Here is a 23,950-nt window from a genome sequence, read left to right on the forward strand (position 1 = left end):
GATCAGTCTGACAGAGGCATTTTGGATGCGTTGTAGTCTTTGTAGGTGTTTGGCTGGGATTCCTGCGTAGAGTGCATTGCCATAGTCCAGTCTGCTTCTGACAAGGGCCTTGGTCACCGTTCTTCTTGTTTCGGTCGGAATCCACTTGTAGATCCTGCGGAGCATGCAGAGGGTGTTGTAGTAGGAGGAGGAGACGGTGCCAACTGAGGTGCCGGGTTTTTAGGAACCCGGTGGTGCCAGGGGATAACACCCGAAGACCTCTGAGTTCTCCCTTGTTCCGGACCACAGAAACAATGAGTCTTCTAGTCGCAGTCAGAGATCAAGTTTTATTGGTAGCTACCAAGTAACACGTGTCCTAGAAGCACGACAAACACAGGTCATGTATTCTCAGGAGACTGTTCGTGTTCCTTTTTACAGAACCAGCCTTCTCCTTATATACAAAAATAATGGCTGCAAGCAAGAATTCTTGAGTTTATGGTATGGCTATAAACATATTTCTGCAATAATACAAAGTGCGAAGTCATGTAAGCAAGCCCACATTTTAGATGTCCAGTTCGTGATAGATTACCCAGCAAGATCTGGAACTCCCATCAGATATCGATGAAACACCAATAAAGAAAGGTACCACCCAGTCATAAAACTGGCCATAAACAAGGAACGTGGACAGGTGCATGTTTGCAGAAAGCATGGTCTGTATGTAGTGAATGGTTTGTGGAATGTTATGCATTGATGCTATCGGATTCGGCCACTGGGCAAGGAGCTGCCCAAACAGGTTTGGCTTAAGGCAATGGAGTCAGTTGGGACAGGTCAGGGAGAAGTCGGGGAAGGTGGACGTGTCCCTTTTGGATCAAGCTCGACCTTTAATTGACTTAACATGAGGGCAAGACGTAAGATGGATGCCGTTCACAAAATGGAGTCTAAGGGGTTGGGATGGAAACTACGACTTAGGGGTGTTGGCAACCCTCGATTGTGACGCAAATACATAGGAATGATGTCCTAATCATTATCGGTTCATAGACACCAAATTCGTCATGGTACGTTGATATTTTGTGACACGGGTATTGGACCTCGATATCGGGATAACGACAGGGTCCAGATTTTCAGAACCACACAACCTGTTTAGACATGATGAGGGAGGAGTCGAGGATGAACCCTACGTTGCGTGCATGGTCGGTGGGTGTCGGTGCTGTTCCCAGTGTGGTCGGCCACCAGGAGTCATCCCATGCTGAGGGGGTGGGTCCGAGGAAGAGTACTTCAGTCTTGTCCGAGTTCAGCTTCAGACGGCTGTTCCTCATCCAGTCGGCGACGGCCTCAGTTCCCTTGTGGAGGTTGGTTTTGGCAGTGTACGGGTCCTTGGTGAGGGAGAGGATGAGCTGGGTGTCGTCGGCGTAGGAGATGATGTTGAGGTCGTGTTGGCGGGCCACTTGTGCGAGGGGGGCCCTGTATATGTTTAACAGTGTCTGGCTGAGGGATGAGCCCTGGGGGACGCCGCAGATGTCGGTGGCCTCTGATTGGAAGGGCGGTAGGCGGATGCTCTGGGTTCTGCCGGAGAGGAAGGACGTGGTCCAGTCAAGGGCCTTCCCTTGGATTCCGACTTCTAGGAGGCGTCTCTTTAGAGTGTGATGGCAGACCGTTTTGAAGGCGGCTGAAAGGTCCAGAAGGATGAGGGCTGATGTTTCGCCGTTGTCTAGTTGGCACCTGATGTCGTCTGTGGCGGCGATGAGGGCTGTCTCGGTGCTGTTGTTGCGTCTGAATCCGGACTGGGACGGGTCTAAGATGATGTTGTCTTCCAGGTGGCGGGCCAGTTGCATGTTGACGATTTTCTCGATGACCTTCGACGGGAGCAGGGAGATGGGCCGGAAGTTCTTGAGGTCCTTGGGTCCGCCTTGGGCTTCTTGAGGAGGGCGTTTATTTCGGCGTGTTTCCAGCTTTCCGGGAATGTCGCTGTATCGAAGGAGATGTTGATGACTTTCCGTAGTTGGGGTGCGATGGCAGCGTCTGCTTTGTTGAATACGTTGTGTGGGCACGGGTCTGACGGAGATCCTGAGTGGATGTAGTTCATGACCTTGCGTGTCTCGTCGTCGTTGACGCTGGACCAGGAGGTCAAGCGATTGGCGCTCATGGTGTTCACAGGGGAGGTGGGGTCTGGCGTAGTCGGGGCGATCATGGTGTTGAAGCGGTCATGGATGTCACAATACAGAGTTACACAAAAGAAGGTTTGAGTCCTGTCACTGACCAGCTTGGACCTAAACAATCTCACAGAACAAGATAGCTAGTCAGGTTTGTTTTTTAGTTATTTGGGAAACACCCAGCCTGTCTGTGCTGCGTGAACCACAAGTCTGCTTACACAGAGATTTTTTGTGCGCAGTATATACAAGAGTGAAAATAGTTCACAATACATACTCAAATTTACAAACACCAAAAAGAATATACTATGTACAAATGAATTGAAACATGAAGACATTTAGCAAAACACCAGTCCTTTGAATAATGAACCAATGGACAGGCGGACGCATAAATTGAATACAACTGCCTGCCGGAGACCGCTGAACAGACTCAATCCTGTTTGTGTCTGATTCCGAATCAAAGGTCAGCAGCCCCCCTCCCACGATCTCCCGATTCACCCGTGAGCGTTCCAACAAACATGTCTTCGACTTTTGTTGACTCTTCAAGTCCAGGAATTCCATACTGCGTGAAGCCATCTTACACCCCTGCAGTTCCTGCACGATTTCTGCAGATAAGGATTCACCCAGTCCACGTCCTGAGGAGAACCCTCAACTTACTAGTGGTTCGAAACGCGTTGACCCCCAGCCTGAGATAAGGAAGAAGGGTGCAGCTAGGGAATTATTAATATCATTGCCACTCTCCCTAGCTGTTCAATCATATAAAAAGATTTAATCACAGGTGTATTGAGACAGGCAGGCAGTTGTATTCAATTTATGTGTCCGCCTGTCCATTGGTTCCTTATTCAAAGGACTGGTGTTTTGCTAAATGTCTTCATGTTTCAATTCATTTGTACATAGTATATTCTTTTTTGGTGTTTGTAAATTTGAGTATGTATTGTGAACTATTTTCACTCTTGTATATATTGCGCACATTTTTGTCTGAATGTTAACTTGATTGTTTTGACAAAGGTGTTCTTTTAAGACATACAGATGAACTAACGATATTTGAATAAAATAGAATAATCAAAAAATCTCTGTGTAAGCAGACTTGTGGTTCACGCAGCACAGACAGGCTGGGTGTTTCCCAAATAACTAATTAACAAACCTGACTAGCTATCTTGTTCTGTTTTGTGACAATACAGAGTTAAGCAGCCGGGTCTTAGAGGATTGCACTGCCAGGACTAGTCACAGAAGTACAATATTATATTGCCCACCTCAAGTAGCCTTCTGCTTATAGACCACAAAAAGAGAATTACAGACAAATTGGATGAGAGGCAACATATAGCAATAAAAGAACGTTTATGCACTCAATGAGACGACATATTAAGATGCTGTTATTCATCTTTTATTATCAGCTGTGTAAAGTATGTGGATGATGAAACCAGCCAACGCGTTTCACCCAAACATGGGCTTCTTCAGGGCAAAAAATGTTTAATAGTAGAAATGATTCTACTATGGCCGTCCAATTGGCAGATACAATCGTATAGATTATGAGTGAAACAATTTGCTTATCAGGAATGAGCTCTCCAGTAGGAGAAGGATTCTTGTAGACTACAGCTAGAATCCAGTGTCCTATGGAGCCGTGTTCGGAATACGTCTTGCAGGGAGTGTAGCCTGCGCCAAACAAACTAAGACGAATAACAGCATCTTAATATGTTGTCTCACTGAGTGCATAAACGTTGTTTTATTGCTATACGTTGCCTCTCATCCAATTTGTCTGCAACTGTCATGGATGTCTGCGATCTTGCTGTGGAAGAAGATGGCTAGTGAGTCGCACAGTTCTTGTGAGGGCGATATGTTGTTGGCGCTGGGGTTGGAGAGTTCCTTTACGATGCTGAAGAGCTCTTTGCTGTCGTGTGCGTTGTTATCAAGGCAGTCTTTGAAGGAGGATCTCTTGGCTAATCTGATGAGGTGGTGATGTCTGAGGGTGGCGTCCTTGTGGGCTGTGTGGTTATCCGGAGTGCGTTTGTGTAGCCATATCTTCTCCAGTTTCCGGCATGCATGTTTGGAGGTCTGCAGCTCGTCGGTGAACCAGGTCGCTCTCTTGCTGGCGTGGTTGTTGGAGGGTTTCTTGAGTGAGGTGAGGGTGTTGGTGCAGTCGTCGAACCACTCTGAGGTTGCGGGCTGCGATGTGTGGGTTGGTGGGGTCGGTGGGTGGGTTTTGATCTGGGTTTCGGTGACTTTGCTCCAGCAGCGGCGAGGTAGCTTGTTGGGTGCGGTGGTGCGTGGTTGGTTTGTTGAAGGTGAAATGGATGCAGTGGTGGTCGGTCCAGTGGAGTTCGGTGGAGTGGTCGAAGGCGACGTGGGTGCCTGTGGAGAAGAAGGGGTCCAGCGTGTGGCCAGCGGCGTGGTTGGGTGCGGTGACTAGTTGTCTGAGGCCGAGGTTGGCGAGGTTGTCGATCAAGCTGGCGGAGTTGGCTTCGTTGTTGTTCTTGAGGTGGAAATTCAGGTCCCCGAGGAGGATGTAGTCCGTAGAGGCGAGTGCGTGGGTGCTGGCGAGGTCGGCGATGGAGTCGCTAAATTGAGCTCTGGGTCCGGGTGGTCTGTAGAGGAGTGTTCCTCTGAGGGTTGTGTTGGGGTCAGTGTGGATCCGGAAGTGCAGGTGTTCGGCAGTGTTGAGGGGGTCGTCTTCGTGGGTGGCGACCTTGAGGGTGGACTTGTGGACGATGGCTATTCCTCCTCTGATTCCGTTGGCGCGATCCCTGCGGGTGATCTTGTAGCTGTCTGGGATGGCTATGGCGAAGTCGGGCGCCGAGGAGTCGTTCCACCAGGTCTCGGTCAGGAAGGCCACATCTGGGGCCGTCTGTGGAGTGTGACAGCTGTGCAGTAAAACCCTTAGGGTGCTGGCGAGTGCATTGCTGCCGTGCACCGAACAGCATATCGGGGTGCGGGGTCTCGGTGCTGCTCTGTACATAGAAGCAGTGCTTACAGTGCACCGGGGTGGTCTGTGGAGCGTGACAGCTGTGCAGTAACACCGAGGCCCTTAGGGTGCTGGCGAGTGCATGGCTGCCGTGCACTGAGGAGCCTATGGGGGGGAGGAGGGGGGTCTCTGTGCTGCTCTGTACATAGATGCAAAAAAGGGGGGCACCTGGTGTTCTGGATAATTCATGCAATTTCCTTATAGCAATAATCACACTGAATTATTTCATATGATTAGGTCATTTATTTAACCTTTTTTTCTTAAATAGCTTTTTATCTTTTTTGATTTATATACATTGGGAAGAACGTAGGTAAAAAATACTTTTAATCCTTCCAATCCAACACATATCAAAATATTCCTATATTTACAAACATTCACATATCTTTGCAACATTTACCACAATATACATTAAATACATTTATCACAATACAACAAAACATCAATACAATTCATCAACCAATGAATCGTTTACAACTGATAGATACAAATTAATTATTTGCAACTGATAGATACAAATTAATTCTTTGCAACTGATGGATTCAAATTAATTCTCCAAACTAGAAAGAAGAAAACTTCATTCAATGTTCCTCAGTATCCAGCACCCTTTCAGTATTGGTCTTAATGCCTATTACTGCAAATACTGACGCGTTTCAAGCCCCAAGGGCTCTCATCAGGGCTTCTGAATTATATACACACACACATTGGTATGATCTACAAAACAAAAACCAAATGTATCACTTTCTCCTTACTCAACATTATACAGTTCTCTCCAGTATACTAGTTACATAAATGCACTATACCTGATGTTCGAATGTTTTTCATCAAGCTTGCTGCTGTCTGAATGATGGGGGAAACCACCTGGGCTGGCCCTGTTTAAACAAAAGATAAAAGTCTGGTTAGACTTTCCGTCATTAACGTGCCTGATTCGCACTTGTGTTATCATTATACCTCAGATTCCACCTATCTCGACTGTGCTGGTGGTGTCGCTTTCCCAATGCTAGATATCCTACAACACGACTGTGTCGAATGTGTGACTGAATCTTAAAGTGAAAAAGGAGCATTTCTTTAATCACTCGCTCCATTACTCAAGTTTATGTTGCATCTATTCGAGGTGGCCCTTGCAAGCCTACATACCTGCCTAGCTGCATCCAACCATTTTTCCGCCACTGCTCACGAAAGTTAAAAATCACGTCATTGTCTGTGCCCGTCTGTAAAAAAAAAAAAAAAAAAAAAAAAAAGAAAGCACTGGTCGTTAGACCGGCATTCATTTGTTTGACTTGTACGATATGCAGCGTATAAACTTTATTAAAAGTCGTGTACCTTACTGGTACCTCAATGTTTCACCACTTCGGCTCGACTTTCCACTTGGCCCCGCGGCAAAGGGGTTAAATACGGCCCGTCCTGGTGTTTGTCCTTTTAGGGCATTACCCCTTCTTTTTGCTCTGTGCATAGAAGCAGTGCTCATAGAGGACAGGGGCGATCTGTGGAGCATGACAGCCGTGCAGTAAAACCGAGGCCCCTAGGATGCTGGCGAGTGCATGGCTACCGTGCTCCAAGAGCATATGTTGGGGGTGGGGGGGTCTATGTGCTGTTCAGTGCATTGAAGACCTGGCTCTTCTCCCAGTAACTCTGTGCCGGCCTGCGGTGGGCGTTGTGTTGTGTACTTCCCTCTTAGCTCTCTTTGCCAAAGCGCCGGGACACTCCACGGAGTAGCCGTGCGCTATAGAAGAGCCCTTCATAACATAACAGAAGCAGTGCTCACAGAGGTCACGGGGGGGTGCGGTCTGTGGAGCGTGACAGCCGTGCAGTAAAACAGAGGCCCTTGGGGTGCTGGTGAATGCCTGACTGCTCTGCACGAAGGAGCACCGGGTGCGGGGGTCTCTGCTGCTCTGTGCATAGAAGCCATACCTACAGAGGTTGGGGGGGTTGTAAGATGACACCTCAGAGGGCTTTGCGATGCCAGTGGAAGCACGTATGGCATCCACAGAGGGCAGGGTGTGGCATGTGCGCGATAGAGGCCATCGCACAGCAGCAGAGCCCGGGTGGTCTGTACAGGGTGGCAGCCGTGCACAAAAGACGAATACCCTGGTATTGTGGTCACGGTGTAAGGGTACCCTGGAGATAGTGTTGGTGATAGAGCAGAGGGCAGGGAATGAGTGGTTGGTGCATGGTGGCACCATGCAGAAACTCTGAGGGTCCTGGGTGAGGGCAGGGATGCCACGGACTGATTGCTGGAATTGCCATGCGTAAGAATGCTGGCATGCCCAGTGGTAGGGCGGTAAGATATGTGGGTGGTGCCAGCCATGCAGAAAATGCAAGTGGAGGCAAAGGCGCCCAGTGCAGAGCACCAAGGGCAAGGCCGACGCCTGAGAGAGGGTGCAGGCGTGCGTGGAAAGGCAGGCGGAGGTCCAGGGAGGCAGTGTCTGTGGACTCCCTCCTGGCTGCCGTGAGCCAACATGCTTTAATGGATGGCCATCCTCATGGTGCTGGGGGGAGAGGCACAGTAAAACCCATAGATTCGCGAGGGCAATCCTGCCAGGCACACACATGGCAAGAGGCACCCCTTGAAAGATGGCCGCCGGGCAAAGAGCACAGGCCTGTCGTAGCAGCATGCACTTGGAGGGGGGGAGGTGGTTGGTTTTAGTTCAAGGGCACAGGAGGACAGGGCAGCGAGTGCACAGAACATTTCATCATAAGTAGCTTCTAGCCTGAGGTCAGGCCGGGCACTTTCGCAGAGAGGGGATCAGCAGCGGTTTTACACAAAGCAACCCCTGCGCCTGTTTTTAACAGAGGACTCAGGACTGTCCACACCCCTCCACACGACTCCTGTCAGTGAACCCTCTCCAAAGAGTGGCAGCGCATGGGCAGGAAACGTGGAGAGGGCAGATAAGAGCCGGCTTGGATAAAGAAGGCTCGGCCGGTCCGAAGATGGCGAGAGGGCTCCCAGATAGGGAAGTGGCGGCGCAAATGTGAGCTTTACCACCGAGATTACAATACACGGCCCCATGTGTTTTCACAAGGCAAGGGGGGCGGTTGGTGTGTGGGAGACCGACATGCTGCCTCTCCTGCGCCATAGCGGTGAGGCTCGAACCATAAATACAACCAGTAGGATAATGTAAAAAAAAAAAACAGGCTCTCGCTAGGCAGCCGCTGTTTATGTTTAGGTTTCGCCTCGCCGAAAGGCTGCGCAGCAGACTTTCTGCGCAAGGCGAAAGCTTATGTCTAGAGATGTGTACTCATGTCCTGCCCCTCTGTTCCATTGGCTAGCTCCATAAATGGAGGCTAGCCATTGGAACAGAGATCTGTCCGTCATGGCCGGAACAGATTCGTGGGCGTTCCGGCCATTTTTACTCATCCCGCCCCCTTGCGATCGTCATGCGTGGGCGGTGTTTATTTTTTTTTTTTTTACAGCTTTGTTTTCCACCATTTCGGAAGTGTCCTTTGTAGGGGTGGGTTGCGCGATGTCCCGCTCTCCGTTCCTGCCCCCCCCCTCCCGCTGTCCGTGTGCCCGTTCCTGCCCCCCCCCTCCCGCTGTCCGTGTGCCCGTTCTGCCCCCCTCCCGGTGTCCGTCTTCCCGCCCCCCCCCTCCTGCTGTCCGTCTTACCGCCCCCCCTCCCGCTGTCCGTGTGCCCGTAGGTGCTTGTTTAATTGTGTGACTGTATGAACCATTGCATACTTGCATTTCAAGCCCTCCGCCAGTGTTTCGAGGCACATGCCTTATTTTTTTTCCTTTTTAATGAACGTTGCTCTTGCGACTGCTATTCTTCCGGCGGCGAACGTGATGTGTTTTGCAGTCACCTTGAAGAATGCGTGAGCTGCATGTTAATACTGGTTCATCAAAGCGTCTGAAATGCAGTGGAAACAGTAATGTGTTTTTTTCCTAGTGATATTTCTTTTTTCGCTGCACTGACAGGGAACGTCTCGGCCCTCAAAGCCAATCTTTCAAATGGGGTTCAGCCATCAGAGTGCGAGTCACAGAGACGTGTGCCTTGAAAGTATGTACTGCACCTGCGTCCTATTCCAGTGATAGACGATGGCTGTGAGCAATCGAAGGTTTGGGGCACCTCGAAGAGAGCCCTCCGCCAAAGCATACACTCCTTAGCTTTTCATCTTTACCAGTGCGGCTTGGCAATTGATAATATATAATATAATAAATACAATCATATATAATAATACATTGGCGGTGTTTGCTAGTGCTCCTGTACGTATGTCTAGAGGCCCACAATTGCCACACTAACCAAGTTTACTGTGGCAAATATTTAAAACCTGCACCAGGCCAAAAGCAGAAATTAACATGGAGCTGTGCTGAACAGGACTGAACATTTGTTACGGCTAATGTTGTTGGCCTGTCTCATCTGTCGTAGAGTTTGCATAAATTCCAAATAAAAAGTCCGGTTCCATGTATTCGGAGGCTTTAGAAATAAACAGGTACGGGTAATCCACCGTGCATGTTCCATCGAATACTTAAAAGTATCTGGTTTTGAAAGTGTAGGGGTGCTTTGAGAGTCCCCGTCAAATCCCTCTCAGTAGATATATTCAGCGACCCGGGTATGTTCCAGTGAGTTTTAGACTTACTACAAGTTCGCCTTTTACCCTCTTGACTATTCTACTCATTAGAGGGAAATGTCATGCACAATCGATTGCAGACGTAGTATGCTCAAGAGCTAATAACCCCTTCTTGTTGCATTGGCTGACAACAAAAAACTATCCATAAAACTACGTATGAAGTCAATCTGATTTATATTGCAGCTGTAGGTCAGGATTGAGGCATGGCGCTTACATAGCACTGAGCGACTGTTTGTCTCATTGCCCATGCAGGCCGATTAGCTGAGTCGACACACACCACACGAACTGTTCTGTTCAAAGGAGTTTCTTGTCTCATGGAAGGGTTGTTACAAGTTCCGTTAACTTCTTTAAAAGAGGCCAACATAGTTGGGCACTCTCTGCAGGCAGGCTGTCCGTTCTTCAATTTCCCTGTCTAAATTGTATTATGGTAATTGACTCTGTCGTAGCAATAACAGTTGCTTAACCCAATGCCTACAAGAGGACAACAGTAGTTCATAAACATTGTTTTAACCCCAAATGCTCACCACTGGCGTGTTCTTCTTTTCTGTACTATTTTTCCACACTTTACAACATGCATTGTTGAAGTTTTTCACCAGCTTGTCACGCTCCGATCCGCGTAACATTCTACCATTCCCCAATACATGTCTGCTTTCTTTTACGATCGAGGAGGCTGCCGGGTGACGTGTTGTGCTTAACCCGAGCCTCTTATAACAGTTTGGAACTACGGGGTGTGAGTTACGCATAAATGCCTCTCCTCCAGGGGCCCTGTTACTGAAATCTTATCTCTGAGACTCCGGACTTTGAATCCTTCAATCCGCACAAAGCATTGTAGTGCAATTGTAGGGCACTCTATCTCTGATGAGGCGTTGAAGCGCTAGTTCATCAACAAGGTTCGGTTTTACTGGGTGTGGTGGGCCCGATATAACGCGCTGCTTGTAAGAATGTGCTGTTTTGCTACCGTCTGTGTATTTAAGTAGTAATATCCTCTTCTCGCGCATTATCCCTTCCTATTGCAGCGATCGGGTAGTAGCCTGCTAGTGAGAGTGTATTTGGAAAGGGAAGGCGTGGGGGTTGTTCGAGTGGCGGGAGGATGATGTTTGAGGAAAGGAGGAGGAGGGGGGTTACAGGCCCGGGACAAGTATAACTCGTGCTCTGGGAATGTTTTTTTACGAAAAGCACACATTTGCTCACATCTCAGCTGGCAAGTTAATTCGCTTGAGAAATAGTAAAAAAAAAAAAAAAGAAGTCTGCATCTATTTTATTTTTAAATATCCAGTGACCCAATATTAGTTGTTTTCCACAAACTGAGACAAAACATTAAAAAACACTTCCAGGCAGCGCTCGTCGGATTAGTCCAATGGATTTCCTAAGTCACCCTCTCGGTTGATGCGGCCCCTCCTTGTAAAAAGCAGCAGTGTGTGGCGCTTGCAGTGTGTGTGGGGGGCTCCAGTGTGTGTGGGGGGGGGGCTCGCCGTGTGTGGGGGGGCTCGCAGTGTGTGGGGGGGCTCGCAGTGTGTGTGTGGGGGGGGCTCACTGTGTGTGGGGGGGGCTCACTGTGTGTGGGGGGGGCTCACTGTGTGTGGGGGGGCTCGCAGTGTGTGGGGGGGCTCGCAGTGTGTGGGGGGGCTCGCAGTGTGTGGGGGGGGCTCGCAGTGTGTGTGGGGGGCTCGCAGTGTGTGTGGGGGGCTCGCAGTGTGTGGGGGGCTCGCAGTGTGTGGGGGGCTCGCAGTGTGTGTGGTGGCTCGCAGTGTGTGTGGTGGCTCGCAGTGTGTGTGGGGGCTCGCAGTGTGTGGTGGGCTCGCAGTGTGTGGTGGGCTCTGTGGGGGGGCTCTCTGTGGGGGTGGCTCTGTGGGTGTGTGTGGGGGGGGCGCTCTGTGTGTGGGGGGGGCTCTGTGTGTGTGTGGGGGGGCTGTGTGTGTGTGTGGGGAGGGCTCTGTGTGGGGGGCTCTCTGTTGGTGTGTGTCATTTGCGAGAGATTAAGCTATTGGCATTGTAAATGACAATGCCATTTATTTATCTGTTTTCAAAACCAACACATAAATAAAAATGTTGTCATTTACAATGCCAATAGCTCTAACGTTTGAAAAGGCGAAACCGTTGCATTGTAAATGCTTGTTTGCATTGTGTTCGCTTTAAAGTGAAAGAGAGGTGCAAAAATAAACACGCGGCACCATGTCTCCTTTTTTGTCTGGCCCATCTAGACTGAATCGCACGGCTTGTTTACATAACACGCCTCCTTGTGATAAGAAACTGCTTTACGACAGCCGTGAAGCAGGAGATCCAGTCCAGATGGGCTGCACAAAAAAAAGCCAAAAGGAGCCACCCCAGAAAGCTTATTTCCAATGGCAGGCCACAGTTTACCATAAATGGTGACACAGGCCAATGGAAATAATGCACGGGGCTTCAAGCCCTTTTCTAAAACTCCTCATTTGCAATAAATCTCGCCGAGTGAGCGACGCATGTGCGCAGCAAAGCTAGGTGAGACCTAATAAGGGAGGTTTGGGCTTTGCCATTAAATGGCAAAGTAGAGTTAGCAGCTTCAAACTGATCTGCCAGTCTGCAGTGTGGGAGACATGTTTTACCTTGTCCTAGGCATGGTGGCACAACTAGTGCTGCAGACCACACTTCAGCTTACACATGCTAGGTACCCCAGAACCATATATTAGGGACCTACAAGTTGAGCTGTGCCAATTGGGGAGTAGCCAATTAAACATGCTCTATTTTAAGGGTTAGAGCACATACATTGAGTCCTGTTTAGAAGGGCTCAGGTCATTTTTGGGTAATTACATTAGGGGAACATACAAAAAGCCTGTGTCCTTACACTGTTTATAAACCAAAATGTGGTGAAATCTAAAATTGAAACCACTATCAGATTTAACTTGGAACAAAAGTGTTAAATGTAGCAAGACAGGCTCGTTTTAATTGTAATGTAAAAAATTAAGCTTTTAGATTAACCACAAGATTTTCAATCAAACTGCAGACAGAGCTCAGCTCGTAGAATAGCCTAATTTGAAAGATTCGACCGAGAAGAAAGCAAAAAAGAGCAGTAAGACCAAGTTACGTCTGTCGGTGTCTGTGTCTGTGTACCCTTCATAAGTGTTCATGGTTCCTTCGCACTCAGCTCTATTTTTACTTCCTCTGTGGAGGGGACCTGCAGGACAAGTAGTGCAGTCGATTAGACACTAGTAGAAGCTGGTGACAGCTGATTATAGTAGTGGGCCCCTGTTGTATAAGAGCCTCCTTTCTATTCATGCCAGATCCATGTTCTGGCTCGTTTCCGTGTTCTCTGATAAGTGGAGTTTGCTTGTGTGGGTGCTTAGGTAATGTTTAGTGGTGGAACCTTATTGGGGTCATCCCAGCATGCATGTTAGAAAGTGGATGGGTGCACTATAGTGTCGGTTAAAATTAGGGTTGGCCGTCTCCATGGACTATACAGCTGATGACTCCCTGTTTATAATGATACAAAATGGACATTTGTTTGCAATAGTTTTATAAAAGTGTAGTTATCTATTATCTTTGTGACAGGTCATTATGTGGACAAGATCACAGTATTCGAGTACATGTATTACATAGATTTGTGAACCTATTACTTGTAAGGCTCAGGTGTGCATAATTTTAAGTCTGGCCAGCTGCGGTTTCTGGATTGCTGAATGGATTCTAATTACTTTCTTGTTCTGTCTTTCAGGACATCCGAACCACCCTGAACAGGTAAGTCTTGTCTGTTTGTGGCAGCCTTTCTGGAGTGTGTAAGAAAAATACATGGATGTCACATGTAAGATAATGCACCTTAGACCTTTTAAAAATGTTTATTCGCCAGCAGAGAAGGAACAATATGTTTATAGTATGTGTAACTCTAGAGACACCTGCTCTACATACTCTGGGGTTGGACCAGGATGTTTGAAACTTGGTTTCTTCAAAGAAGTTTTGCGACACGAGCAGTTAAACTCACTCTTTTAGTTCACAATTCACTAGGGCAGAGGATCTCCCTTAGATTGTTTTTTTCTGCCATCGAGCTTGGGCTTTCAATTGCCAACTCTGTACTGGTGCGTTCCTCAGCAGATTCCTCAAAACCAGCATTTTGAACTTCAAGCTCAGTGACTGTGAAAACAGTTACTGCGTATTTGGTACCTTTTCAGAGCACTCTTCACTGACACCCAAGTACCTTTTTGGTGCTCTGGATCTGATGACTTTGAGACGCATTGTTACGTTACCCGCCACCCCCCGCCCCCCTTCCTGCACACACACTGCATTGTTGTGACTCACATGAATTTCACGAAGTTTTCTGGAGAATGACAGGGGGAGGGAGGAAGGGGAGAGAGATTGTTTATATAGAATACATTCCTTTCTAGTTCTGCTGTAGGTGCATCATAAAAATCATTGGTCATACCAACACAGCATGCTCTGTCGCTGAACATAACATTTCCGGCAATCCCTCCAGAGTAGAAAATCCTCTGTCACCGAAGAGGGAGGTATTGCTTGCATCACAAGATGCAGCACCACCCTTGCCCGATGCCCATGACATCTTGCGACATTTTTGGCACCTAGAAAGAACAAGGTGGCCTGTCCTGCCTCCCATGTTGAAATGAGCCTGAAGTTGCTCTTCTCTGAGGTCTCCGACATCTAGCAGGAAGAGGCAAGTGCATCTTCGTCAAAAGCCCTCGAGCTTGAAGACCAGGTCCACAGCTAGAGCCCCAGTCCGGTCACAAACGCAAGGTCCGCGATCTCGACCTCCAGAGTGTTCCCTGAATGACGCAGAGCACCTGATGGAGCCTGGTTTTGATCACCAAATCCAGCCTGAAACGGTGTAGACATTTGGATAAAACTCGATACTGCTGAATGCAGAGAGCCTTCTTCGACTCTGAGTTTGCCTTCCCCCGATGGGTTCAAATCCTGACAAGGAAACGCTGTGAGACTTTTTCCAAAAGAACCCTCAGCACAGTGATCCAAAAGCATCATGGGATCAATCATGTTGCCAGAGATCTTCGATATGAGGCTGTATGGGAAAGATTCTTACTAAGGATACAGATCCAACACATGCCTGTGTCGCCAAGAATTGGATATTGGCCTATCAGCTAATCTTTGAGCCTCTCGTTCCTCCTGTCCCAATGAGGGATGGGGCTTTGCCCCCCATTTTCCACTTGCACCTGGGTGTTCGCCTTCACCACTGCCACCCAACGCCTTCTCGCACCTTCATAGCCTTCCTCTCCTCAGTCCTCTCCTGAATCTTCTTACACGCCAGTCAACTCTGGATCTTCACTACTTTCCCTCAGCACCTGGTGATGTGGAGGTCCCTTGAGAGCACTATTCGTTTGATCACCTGGACCGTTAGGGTCTCCCTGGCTGACACCACTGCTTATCATGCTGTGATCCAGAGGGCCACCCACCATCAATGTGAAGATGCACGTCGTGCCAGAAGGCGATGATTTCCTCATAGAGACCTTGTACAAAAAGGAAATATCTTTACAGTCCCTTCCATGCTCAGATGCATAATGAAAGCTGATACTCAACATTTCCAGGAGCGTATTAAAGCCAACGGCATTACCCTAAAAGTGGAGAAGAAATTCAAGCCAGCTTTGGTTGACCCTTTTTACATTCTGGATCGGATTCACCCAGCGCAACCTATGGAGCACAAACTTGCATCAGGGAAGATAACCGGTGATGCACCTCCACGCGACAAAGTAAGCTGAAGCACTGACACTGCTGGCAGTCGTGTGGCAGTGGGGAAGTATATTGCCAACTCAGTTGACTTGTACTTTTGTCAGACGACACTGCTTGGAGCATATGGAATAACTAATCCAGCACCCCCCAGTGGCACTTTGCCTTCTGCTACCAGCTTTTAGTCCCTTTTAAAAAATCATACCTAATGCAAATATTAGATGTGCCTTAGAATGTCCAGGTACCGCCTCCATAATTATGTATACTGGCAACTTCTTACAGTGTCAAGCTTGGCTCTGAATCTCTATTTTTTTTTTTTTTCAAAACCGTATTTATTAAGAGTTCATGCATAAATCGATACAGCCCTCCACAGTCAGGAGGAGACTGTCAACGACAGACATTGAAAAAAGGCATAGCAGTGAACCCAGAGTTATAAAAACATACCCCAGTCCCCTCCCAGACCACCCAAACCCAACCGCCCTACCACACCCCCCCTACTACCCACCCCTTAACCCTCCCTAACCCAGTGCACGTGTTCACAGCGTAGCAACATAAGATGCAAAACAAAGGTGGAGTCAGCCAACAGTCTAAGGTATGGGGTCCACATTCAGAGCCAACACATCATCAAGATCAGCGGGGGGGTCGAGGTGCAGACCCCTGTAGTCCGCCCATCTTTTCCAAATTTTGTAGTGCTTCCGGGGACACCCTCTGGCCTCAAAAACAGGTAATTCCAGGCCCATAAGGAAGTCCAGTCCCGCTTTCCATGCACCAAGCGGGGGGGCACGAACGCTTTTCCAGGCCTGGGCCAGATCTCGCTTGGCCACCACTAGTCCCAAAAGCAGCAGGTGACGTTTGTAAGCATTGCCCCCAACATTATCCAGGATATGAAGGAGACCCAGCCTAGGGGTACGGGGCAGGTCCCACCCCAGCACCTCCGAAAGACAGTCCCAAACTCCCGCCCAGAACCTGGTCAGCCTCCCGCAGGACCACACAGTATGGAGAAGCGTCCCTCTCTCAGCACCACACCTCAGACACTCCGGGGCGGCTATAAGGCCCGCCCGCCACAGCCGTTCTCTAGTATAGTAGGCCCTGTGAAGGTACTTAAACTGAATAAATCTGAGACGGACAGCTATAGCAGCTCCCCGGGGGGATTCAAGCGCCTCGCGCCAGTCATCATCATCCAAGGGGCCAATATCAATCTCCCAGGAGGCCTTCAACGACGAGAGGGAAGGGGAACAGTGTGTAACCAAGGAGCGATATATCTGAGAAACCTTTTTGTCGCCTAGGTCACCCATAAATAGTTTAGCCTCGATGGGACTGAAATCAGGGAGTTGCTCCAAGCCCACCAGACTCGGGCCAAGGGCATGACGGAACTGGAGGTACCGGAAGAATTGGGACTTAGGCATATTGAATTCAGAGCTAAGGTCCTGAAAGGACTTAAGCGTAGTACCGGAGAGAACGTGACCAAGGGACGAAATCCCGATCGCGTCCCAGCCGCCAAACCCGGAAAGGGAAGCCAGTGCCGGGAGCAGGCCATTATGCCACAACGGCGTCTCGGCCGTCAGCTTGCCCCACCACCCCATACGATGCAAAGCTTGCCGCCAGACCGCGAAGACCACCTGAGTGACCCTCGGCAATATCCTCCTCCGCCTGGCCGAGTACAGCAATGTGTGGAGCGTGGCACCGCCCATCAACGAGTGCTCTAGAGCATAAGCCGGATCACTACGGTCCCCATACCACCACTCATTGAGCACGAGGAGGTGGGATGAATCTCTAGTTTTTGACCGAAGATGTATCCTCTTCTCAATATGCTTTTTTATAGGGTGCACCTCTTTGGCCCCCTGGTCGATGAGATGTTGGAAAAGATCAAAAAGGACACAAATAAGTAAATTAGTGGGTGCCTTCCAGTCCTCCACCCCAAAGTCTGCTTTTCAATAGCACCAGACTAGAGGTAGGTCCAAAGCTCCAATATCCAACCAAAGGCACAGCTACCACCTTCAGTCCTTTCCTGGCTCACCTTCCACCCAAAAATGTATCCAAGGTGGTAAGAGGGAAAGACTAGGTGGCTACGTCCGAGTTGCCTTAGGGGGAAGACTGAGGTTTTTTTCTCCCCAGCGGGAGAGAATTACTTCTGAGACATGAATGCTATCAGTAGAACAGGGGTGCTGCCGAGAGATCCAGACTGGGCCACCAAACGTTCTGCCTTTACTCCATGTCCTTTCTGCCTTTACTCGATGTCCTTTACTCCATGTCCTTTACTCCATGTCCTTTCTGCCTTTACTCCATGTCCTTTACTCCATGTCCTTTACTCTATGGCCTCAGACCACACCACCTTGGGCTGATCAAGGAGCAGGTGCAGGAACTCGTGGCTAAAATTACCATCAAGCAGGTGCCCCTGAACTAATGCAACAAAGAAGCGTAGTCCATATGCTTCTTACTTCACAAAAATGATGGGTTCCTGCAGCCGATCCTAGACCTCCAGCCGCAGAACTAGTATATCCTTTTGGGACTACCTTCAGGACCTTGTTTGCCTGTTCACCTGCCCCCTCCCTGCATCCATCCATCCCTCCCTCCCCACCATGTCAGTGGCACAGGACTTAAGACCTTTGTTCCCTTTCTTCCAGCCCACCAAAGGTAACTTGGAAGTGGTTGTGTAGTTCTGTTACCACAAAGCGAAGCTCTGACCTTTGGTGCAACTAGGGCGATAAAGGCTTTCAGATTGTTGAGCAGTGGTGGCTGCATCTGCGCGGTTTGGCCATTCTGATTTTTTTCACATCTAGATGACTAGCTGACCAAGAGCAGCAGCAGAGAACATTGCCTAGAACGCACTCAAACAGTCATGTCCTTACTTCACAAGTTGGTATTTACCAGCAATGCTAAATGGTCTCACCTCTAGCAATGACAAATCAAGCCCTTTGTAAGGTCCATCTTAAAATCTGTCACCAGAAAGACATGCCCTAACCAAGAGAGGGTGGTGGCATTCCAGAGGCTGCCTCTTTTTCAAGCAAGGTGCCTTCTATTGGGACTGGGGTGCGGTTTTTGGGTATGATGGCATCTGATAGACTTCTAACCCCAGCATTGCTCTTGAGACCCATATGAATCACACAGATTGACGCGTTTCCTTTTATAATTTCTACTCTCTCAGCATCCAGTCTTGCGACTCGTGCAATTGACCTTGCTGTCAGCTACCTTCCCCTCACCAGGTGCCCGACCAGGTCCCATGTGAGTAAACCTTTGACACTTTCACTTCCCTGGGGTGCACATCAATCACGCTTACAGTTAATTCTTCATCTCTGATGTCTTTACATCATTAGGTCCTGAAGAGACCCCTCATTGCTTTAGGGGTCGAAACTCCGTCAACAAAAATAAAGCGAACCATTCACCAGCTCCTTTTATTTTTTAAGGACACTATTCACATTACTCATTGCTTTTGATGGTCAACTTTACTAAATGTTGGAAACCAAGTGTATGTCACAAATATGTTACTATTTTTGTAGGTTCCATGCTCACTGGGGACACCCTGCACTGTTTTCCGTAAAATTGCATTGTTAGCTACATAAACCACTGCTGTTTTGACCCCAGACGTGCCCCCCCAGACGCGCGCTCCCTCCCCCCCCAGAATACTATTCATTAATCCTCGTATAGAGAAGAAATATAAAGCCGCCCCTTCAGATCCAACATACATGAAGGGACCAGTACCACTAGACTCACTTGTAGTTTCCAACGCACGCAAGAGAGCAAACTCGCAAACATCAGGTGATGCTGCTCCACCAGATAAAGAGTCTAAGTTATTAGACGCATCAGGAAAGAGAACTGCGTCTCAAGCTGCAAACATGTGGTGTATCGCCAACACACAGGCATTGCTAGCTAGATATGATAGAGCACATTACGACGAATTAGAGTCAATAATGACACACCTCCCTGATAAGTACAGGGATAGGGCACACAAACTCATCCAAGAGGGTAAAAACATTACATCAGATGTGCCCTTGACGCAGCGGACACTGCGTCTTACTACGCAGACACACCTGGCTACGTGTATCAGGATTCAAACCTGAGGTACAAACTGCCATTCTTAATCAACCTTTCGATGAGCAACAGCTATTTGGACCCAATGTGGATGTATCTCTTGAAAAAAGATAGACACCCCCAAATCTATGGGAGCCCTGCAGCCGCAGGCTCCCAGGCGTTCATTTCGTCGCTCATCCTATAGAAGTGCCTCCAGAGGATACTACTCAGTCACAGCCTCAGCCTCATACAAAGCCCCTACACAATCCACTTATGGCAAGGGTTACTAAAGGGGTGGGTACAGAGGTAACAACAACAAGGGGAGATGTAAAAATAACAATTCCCGCGCTGCCTCTACCCCTGCCCAATGACTCCCTTCCTCTTCCCCCGCCCCACTCCACTCCTGTCGGGGGAAGACACCAACAATACCTGGCAGCCTGGGAAAACATCACATCAGACAGGTGGGTGCTACAAATTTTCAATCAGGTTATTGTCTGGAACTAAAATCTACCCCCCCAAACATACCACCCAGGCAGCGTCCAATGTCACAGGGACATTTAACATTGCTCAGACAAGAGGTAATATCCCTCCTGCAGAAAAATGCAATAGAGATAGTTTCAGAGCACCACAAAAATAAAGGAGTATACTCACTGTATTTCCTGATACCAAAAAAGAACGGATTACTAAGACCCATCCTAGACCTCAGACCTCTAAACGTTTACATTCAGTCGGACCATTTCCATATGGTCAAACTTCAGCATGTCCTTCCACTACTGGTGCTAAACGACTTCCTTGCCACTTTGATCTCAAGGACGCCTACTTCCATATTCCCATCCATGCGGCGCACAGGAAATATCTCAGATTTGTGCTAGACGGGCAGCACTCCCAATTCAAAGTGCTCCCATTCGGAGTCACAACAGCGCCAAGAGTGTTTACCAAATGCCTAGCAGTAGTAGCAGCACACTTAAGACAGCACATACATGTCTTCCCATATCTGGACGACTGGCTCCTAAAAGCCAGCTCATACAACCAGTGTGCACAACACACCCACGCTACCATTCAACTGCTCCACGATTTGGGATTCTGTAGTAGGGGATCTCTGTGTATAGTCATAATCTAGTGAATAGTCCCGCCCATGTGCGAGGACCCCGGCAATCAAAAATAATCTCTTAAATTGTCAGAAAATTGCAGAACTGCAAAGACACTTAAGAGAAAATTTAAAGACAAATATTGCAGCCTATATCCACAGGCTACACTGTCCAGTACTTCAACTAGAAAATTCCACCAAAAATCCACAAACCGCAAAGCCTGTCCAGATTTCCCTTGCTGCAACAGCAAAAACCCTCAGAAATGATCGAGAGGAAGGCATGGACAGACAAGCCCCATAGGCTGCCATTATGTGGCTTAAATAGGATACTGTGCCTTTAAGAGAACTTTCCAGAACTTCTCCCAGTATCCCAGAATGCACTGCAGGTCCCTCTTACTTTCAGTTCTCTTTTCCGGCTCCTGCTTACAGGACCCTGGTGCATTGAGCTCTCCCTATTCAAGGGTTTATTGGAGTTTTTGTACACTTTTTGGATTTAAAAGTGTTTTCAGTTGCTACTTGGTGTTTCCTTTCACTTCTGTGTGTTTGTTCAGGCTTTTTAGGGATCTAAAATGCCTGCTTTATTCGACAAGTGCCCAGCATGTGGAAGGAAGAAGGCCAAGACTGATCCACACGACGTCTGCATTCTTTGCCTCCCTGAAGAGCATGTCCCTCAAGATTGTGACATCTGCCAGACCTTTTCTACAAGGACCCTGAGGGAAAGGCTGAGAATTAGGCTCCAAGGCCTGGAAGAGAGGCGACTCTAGGCTGCAGGTGGGTCTGGGCAGGCTGGGAAGGCTCCCTCTGCCCCTGCTGAGTAAGACCAGCAAAAGGTCCCAGTCTCCGTCGACGTCGATTGCATCGATGACCACGTCGAGAGGGATGACTACGGTGTGTTCCCCTTCTCCCCGGGGCTCCGGGTCGATACAGCGTGGAAGATCGACGTCGAGAGGCCTGGGTAGGCGGCCGTCGAGGTCACCGCCGACGGCGTCTTCGTCGTCGACGTCAGAGTCGAGGCATCGCCGTCGACGAAGGAGGCACCGGCGCTCGCCGTCGAAGCGACACCGCCGGTCGCCGTCAAGCAGATCGCCGTCAAGGGGATCCTCGACGTCGAGGACTGTGAGGAAACGGTCGACGAGGAGGAAGAGTCGACGCTCGCCGTTGAGGTCGGACCGTTCGTCGTCGAGAGGGCGACGGTCGTCGTCGAGGAAGAAGCACTCGACGTCGAGGAGACTGCGTTCGACGCCGGAGTCGAGGGATCGCCGTTCCACGCCTGAAAAACGACGCTCGACGTCGAGCAGGAAGAGATCAGCGTCCCCGAGGATCTCCACCTCCCCTAAGCGGCGCAGAAGGGATTCTGGCGCGAAAAGTCACGCTGGATCTGGGGAAGGACGTCGGAGGCTTCGCTCACGCTCTGGAGGGTCTGGGTCACAGGCTCCTCCCCCGAAGAAGTCACCGGGCGCGGTGTACTCGGCGGTATATACACCACCAAGGCCTGCGACTCCTCCACCTCTACCGAAGGAGGCTCATCCGGTTAATCCGCCGCTACCTCCACTTCCTCGCTACCCCCTGCGTGGCAACCTCCGCCGCCGGTCCCACCTCATGGGCCCGCGCCTTTGCCGGAGAGGCCTCCCGTCAGACCACCGAGGTCGGTGTCGCTGCCTCTACTTCCAACACCTCCTAAGGGGACACCTACTCCGAAGCCCCAGGATAGACCACGGAAGACGCCTCCACGGAAACCGGTGGAGCGCCCACGTGCTGGGAGGTCGCGCTCCCGGTTCAGAAGAAGGGAACGTTCGCGCAACAGGTCTTCCACACGATCTAGACGGCGCCACAGGAGGCACAGGTCTCGTTCCCGGACCAGGTCGTCCGGGACCAGGGACTATTCCCCGACCCTGTCGGATTCGCCAGATACGAGGGTTTCACCGATTGATGATCTGGTGTCCTTCCAGGGCGTACTGTTACGTGGTGCGGCGAAATTGGGCATTACTTTAACGGTGCCCACTCCCAAGACATCAGTCATCTTCGAGACGCTACACCAGAAGCATTTGTCTCGGCCGTTATTGCCACTGGTGCCGGGTCTGGAAGAACCGGCCATGGATCTTTTTCTCACCCCAGCAGTGACTAAGGCGGCATCCTCGAGACTGCAGATGAAGTACCGGGCTCCGGACTCGGACCCGGCCTTTCTTAGGGTAGAGCCCCTCCAGATTCTGTGATTTTGACGGCTGCGCGCAAACAGCATGCCACCACGCCGTCCTCCACAGTTCCACCAGATAAGGAATCTAGGTGGTTGGATTCGTCTGGGAGAAGAGTTTGTGGGACTTCAGCGACCTCAATGAAGGCCGCTAGTGCCACTGCCTTGTTGGGTCGGTATGACAGAGCCCTCTGGGAATCCCTTCAACAGTTTGTGGAGCTTCTACCGCGGGGCAAGCGGGAAGACTTTCAAGAGGTGCTGAATGAAGGGATGTTGGTGGCGAATCAAGTCCTCAGCGCTGCAGCCGACTCTTCTCTGCTGGCGGCGCATGGTTTCTGCCACGGAATTAACCAGCGGAGACCTGCATGGCTCCGCCTTATGTCTCTGAAACCGGACGCTCAACAAAGGGTTGCCAATCTTCCATTCTCTGGCGAAACCCTGTTCGGGAAGCACGCTGATGATGAAATGGCCCGCATGAAGGCGGAGGCCGAAACGCTCACAGCGGTGGGTTTGGAGAAGCCCAAGGAGACCAAGAAGTCGTACCGCCCGTTCCAACGTCGGTTCGGCGGTCAAGGCAGAGGGCGTGGCCAGTCTTCTGGACAACCGCAGCAACAACAGCAGCAGTTCAGAAGACCGTTCCAGAAGCGCTAGAGGGGCAGAGGCGGCCATCAGTCGACTCCAGCGACTAAAGGCCATACCGGGTCTAGGCCCTGAGCACTTACTTCCCCTGCAACTGTTACCCGCCCTGGTGGGGGGAAGCATTCAATCTTTTCTGGCAGAGTGGAGAAAAAGTTCGAGGCATGTGGGCTGCTAAATTCATATCTTAGCATTAGATCGCCGCCTAGTGTTGGGCTCGGATGATCGCACATTGTTGTCCTGGAAGAGTCTTCGAAGTATCCTGAGATAGGTGGCTCCTCCCCTGGACTACAGTGCGCATGGGCATCGGCTCCATCCCCAGATTGTTTTTTTCCGCCATTGGGTTCGGATGTGGTCTCGACGTCTTACTGTCAGAACCAAGAAAAACTAACTTTTAGCGGCCAAAAGGCCTCGATTTTCTTGCGTCGGTATTGTCTGCGCACGGTCTCGAGTCTTCCGTCTCTTGGAGCCGGAATAAGCGGAGTTTTCTTCGCTCTCGGAACTTTGAGGCCTTCTCATCGCGACACGACTGCAACATTTTTCGGACATGGAGCGGAGCCCCTTTAAGTACTGCCCGCTCTGTGGGTCCAAGTACCCACACATCGATCTACACCCCGTGTGTAACAAATGCCTTTCGCCTGACCACGACGACGGCAAGTGCAAGTTGTGTGCACAGTTCCGCTCAAAGAAGACTCTCAAGCTTCGGCGCGCATGGGAGCTAA

General features: G+C 49.7%; 1 protein-coding gene across 1 annotated transcript in view; it reads left to right on the top strand.

The window, feature by feature from the left end:
• Positions 1-23,950, top strand: part of LOC144770014 (E3 ubiquitin-protein ligase TRIM39-like) — a 278,653-nt gene that overhangs the window by 215,493 nt on the left and 39,210 nt on the right. The window contains exon 4 of the mRNA XM_078654207.1: positions 13,337-13,359. Coding sequence (XP_078510333.1) covers positions 13,337-13,359 — 23 coding nt within the window. The remainder of the gene's footprint in view (positions 1-13,336; positions 13,360-23,950) is intronic.

Source organism: Lissotriton helveticus, chromosome 7 (assembly GCF_964261635.1).
Source record: "Lissotriton helveticus chromosome 7, aLisHel1.1, whole genome shotgun sequence".
Lineage (NCBI taxonomy): Eukaryota > Metazoa > Chordata > Amphibia > Caudata > Salamandridae > Lissotriton > Lissotriton helveticus.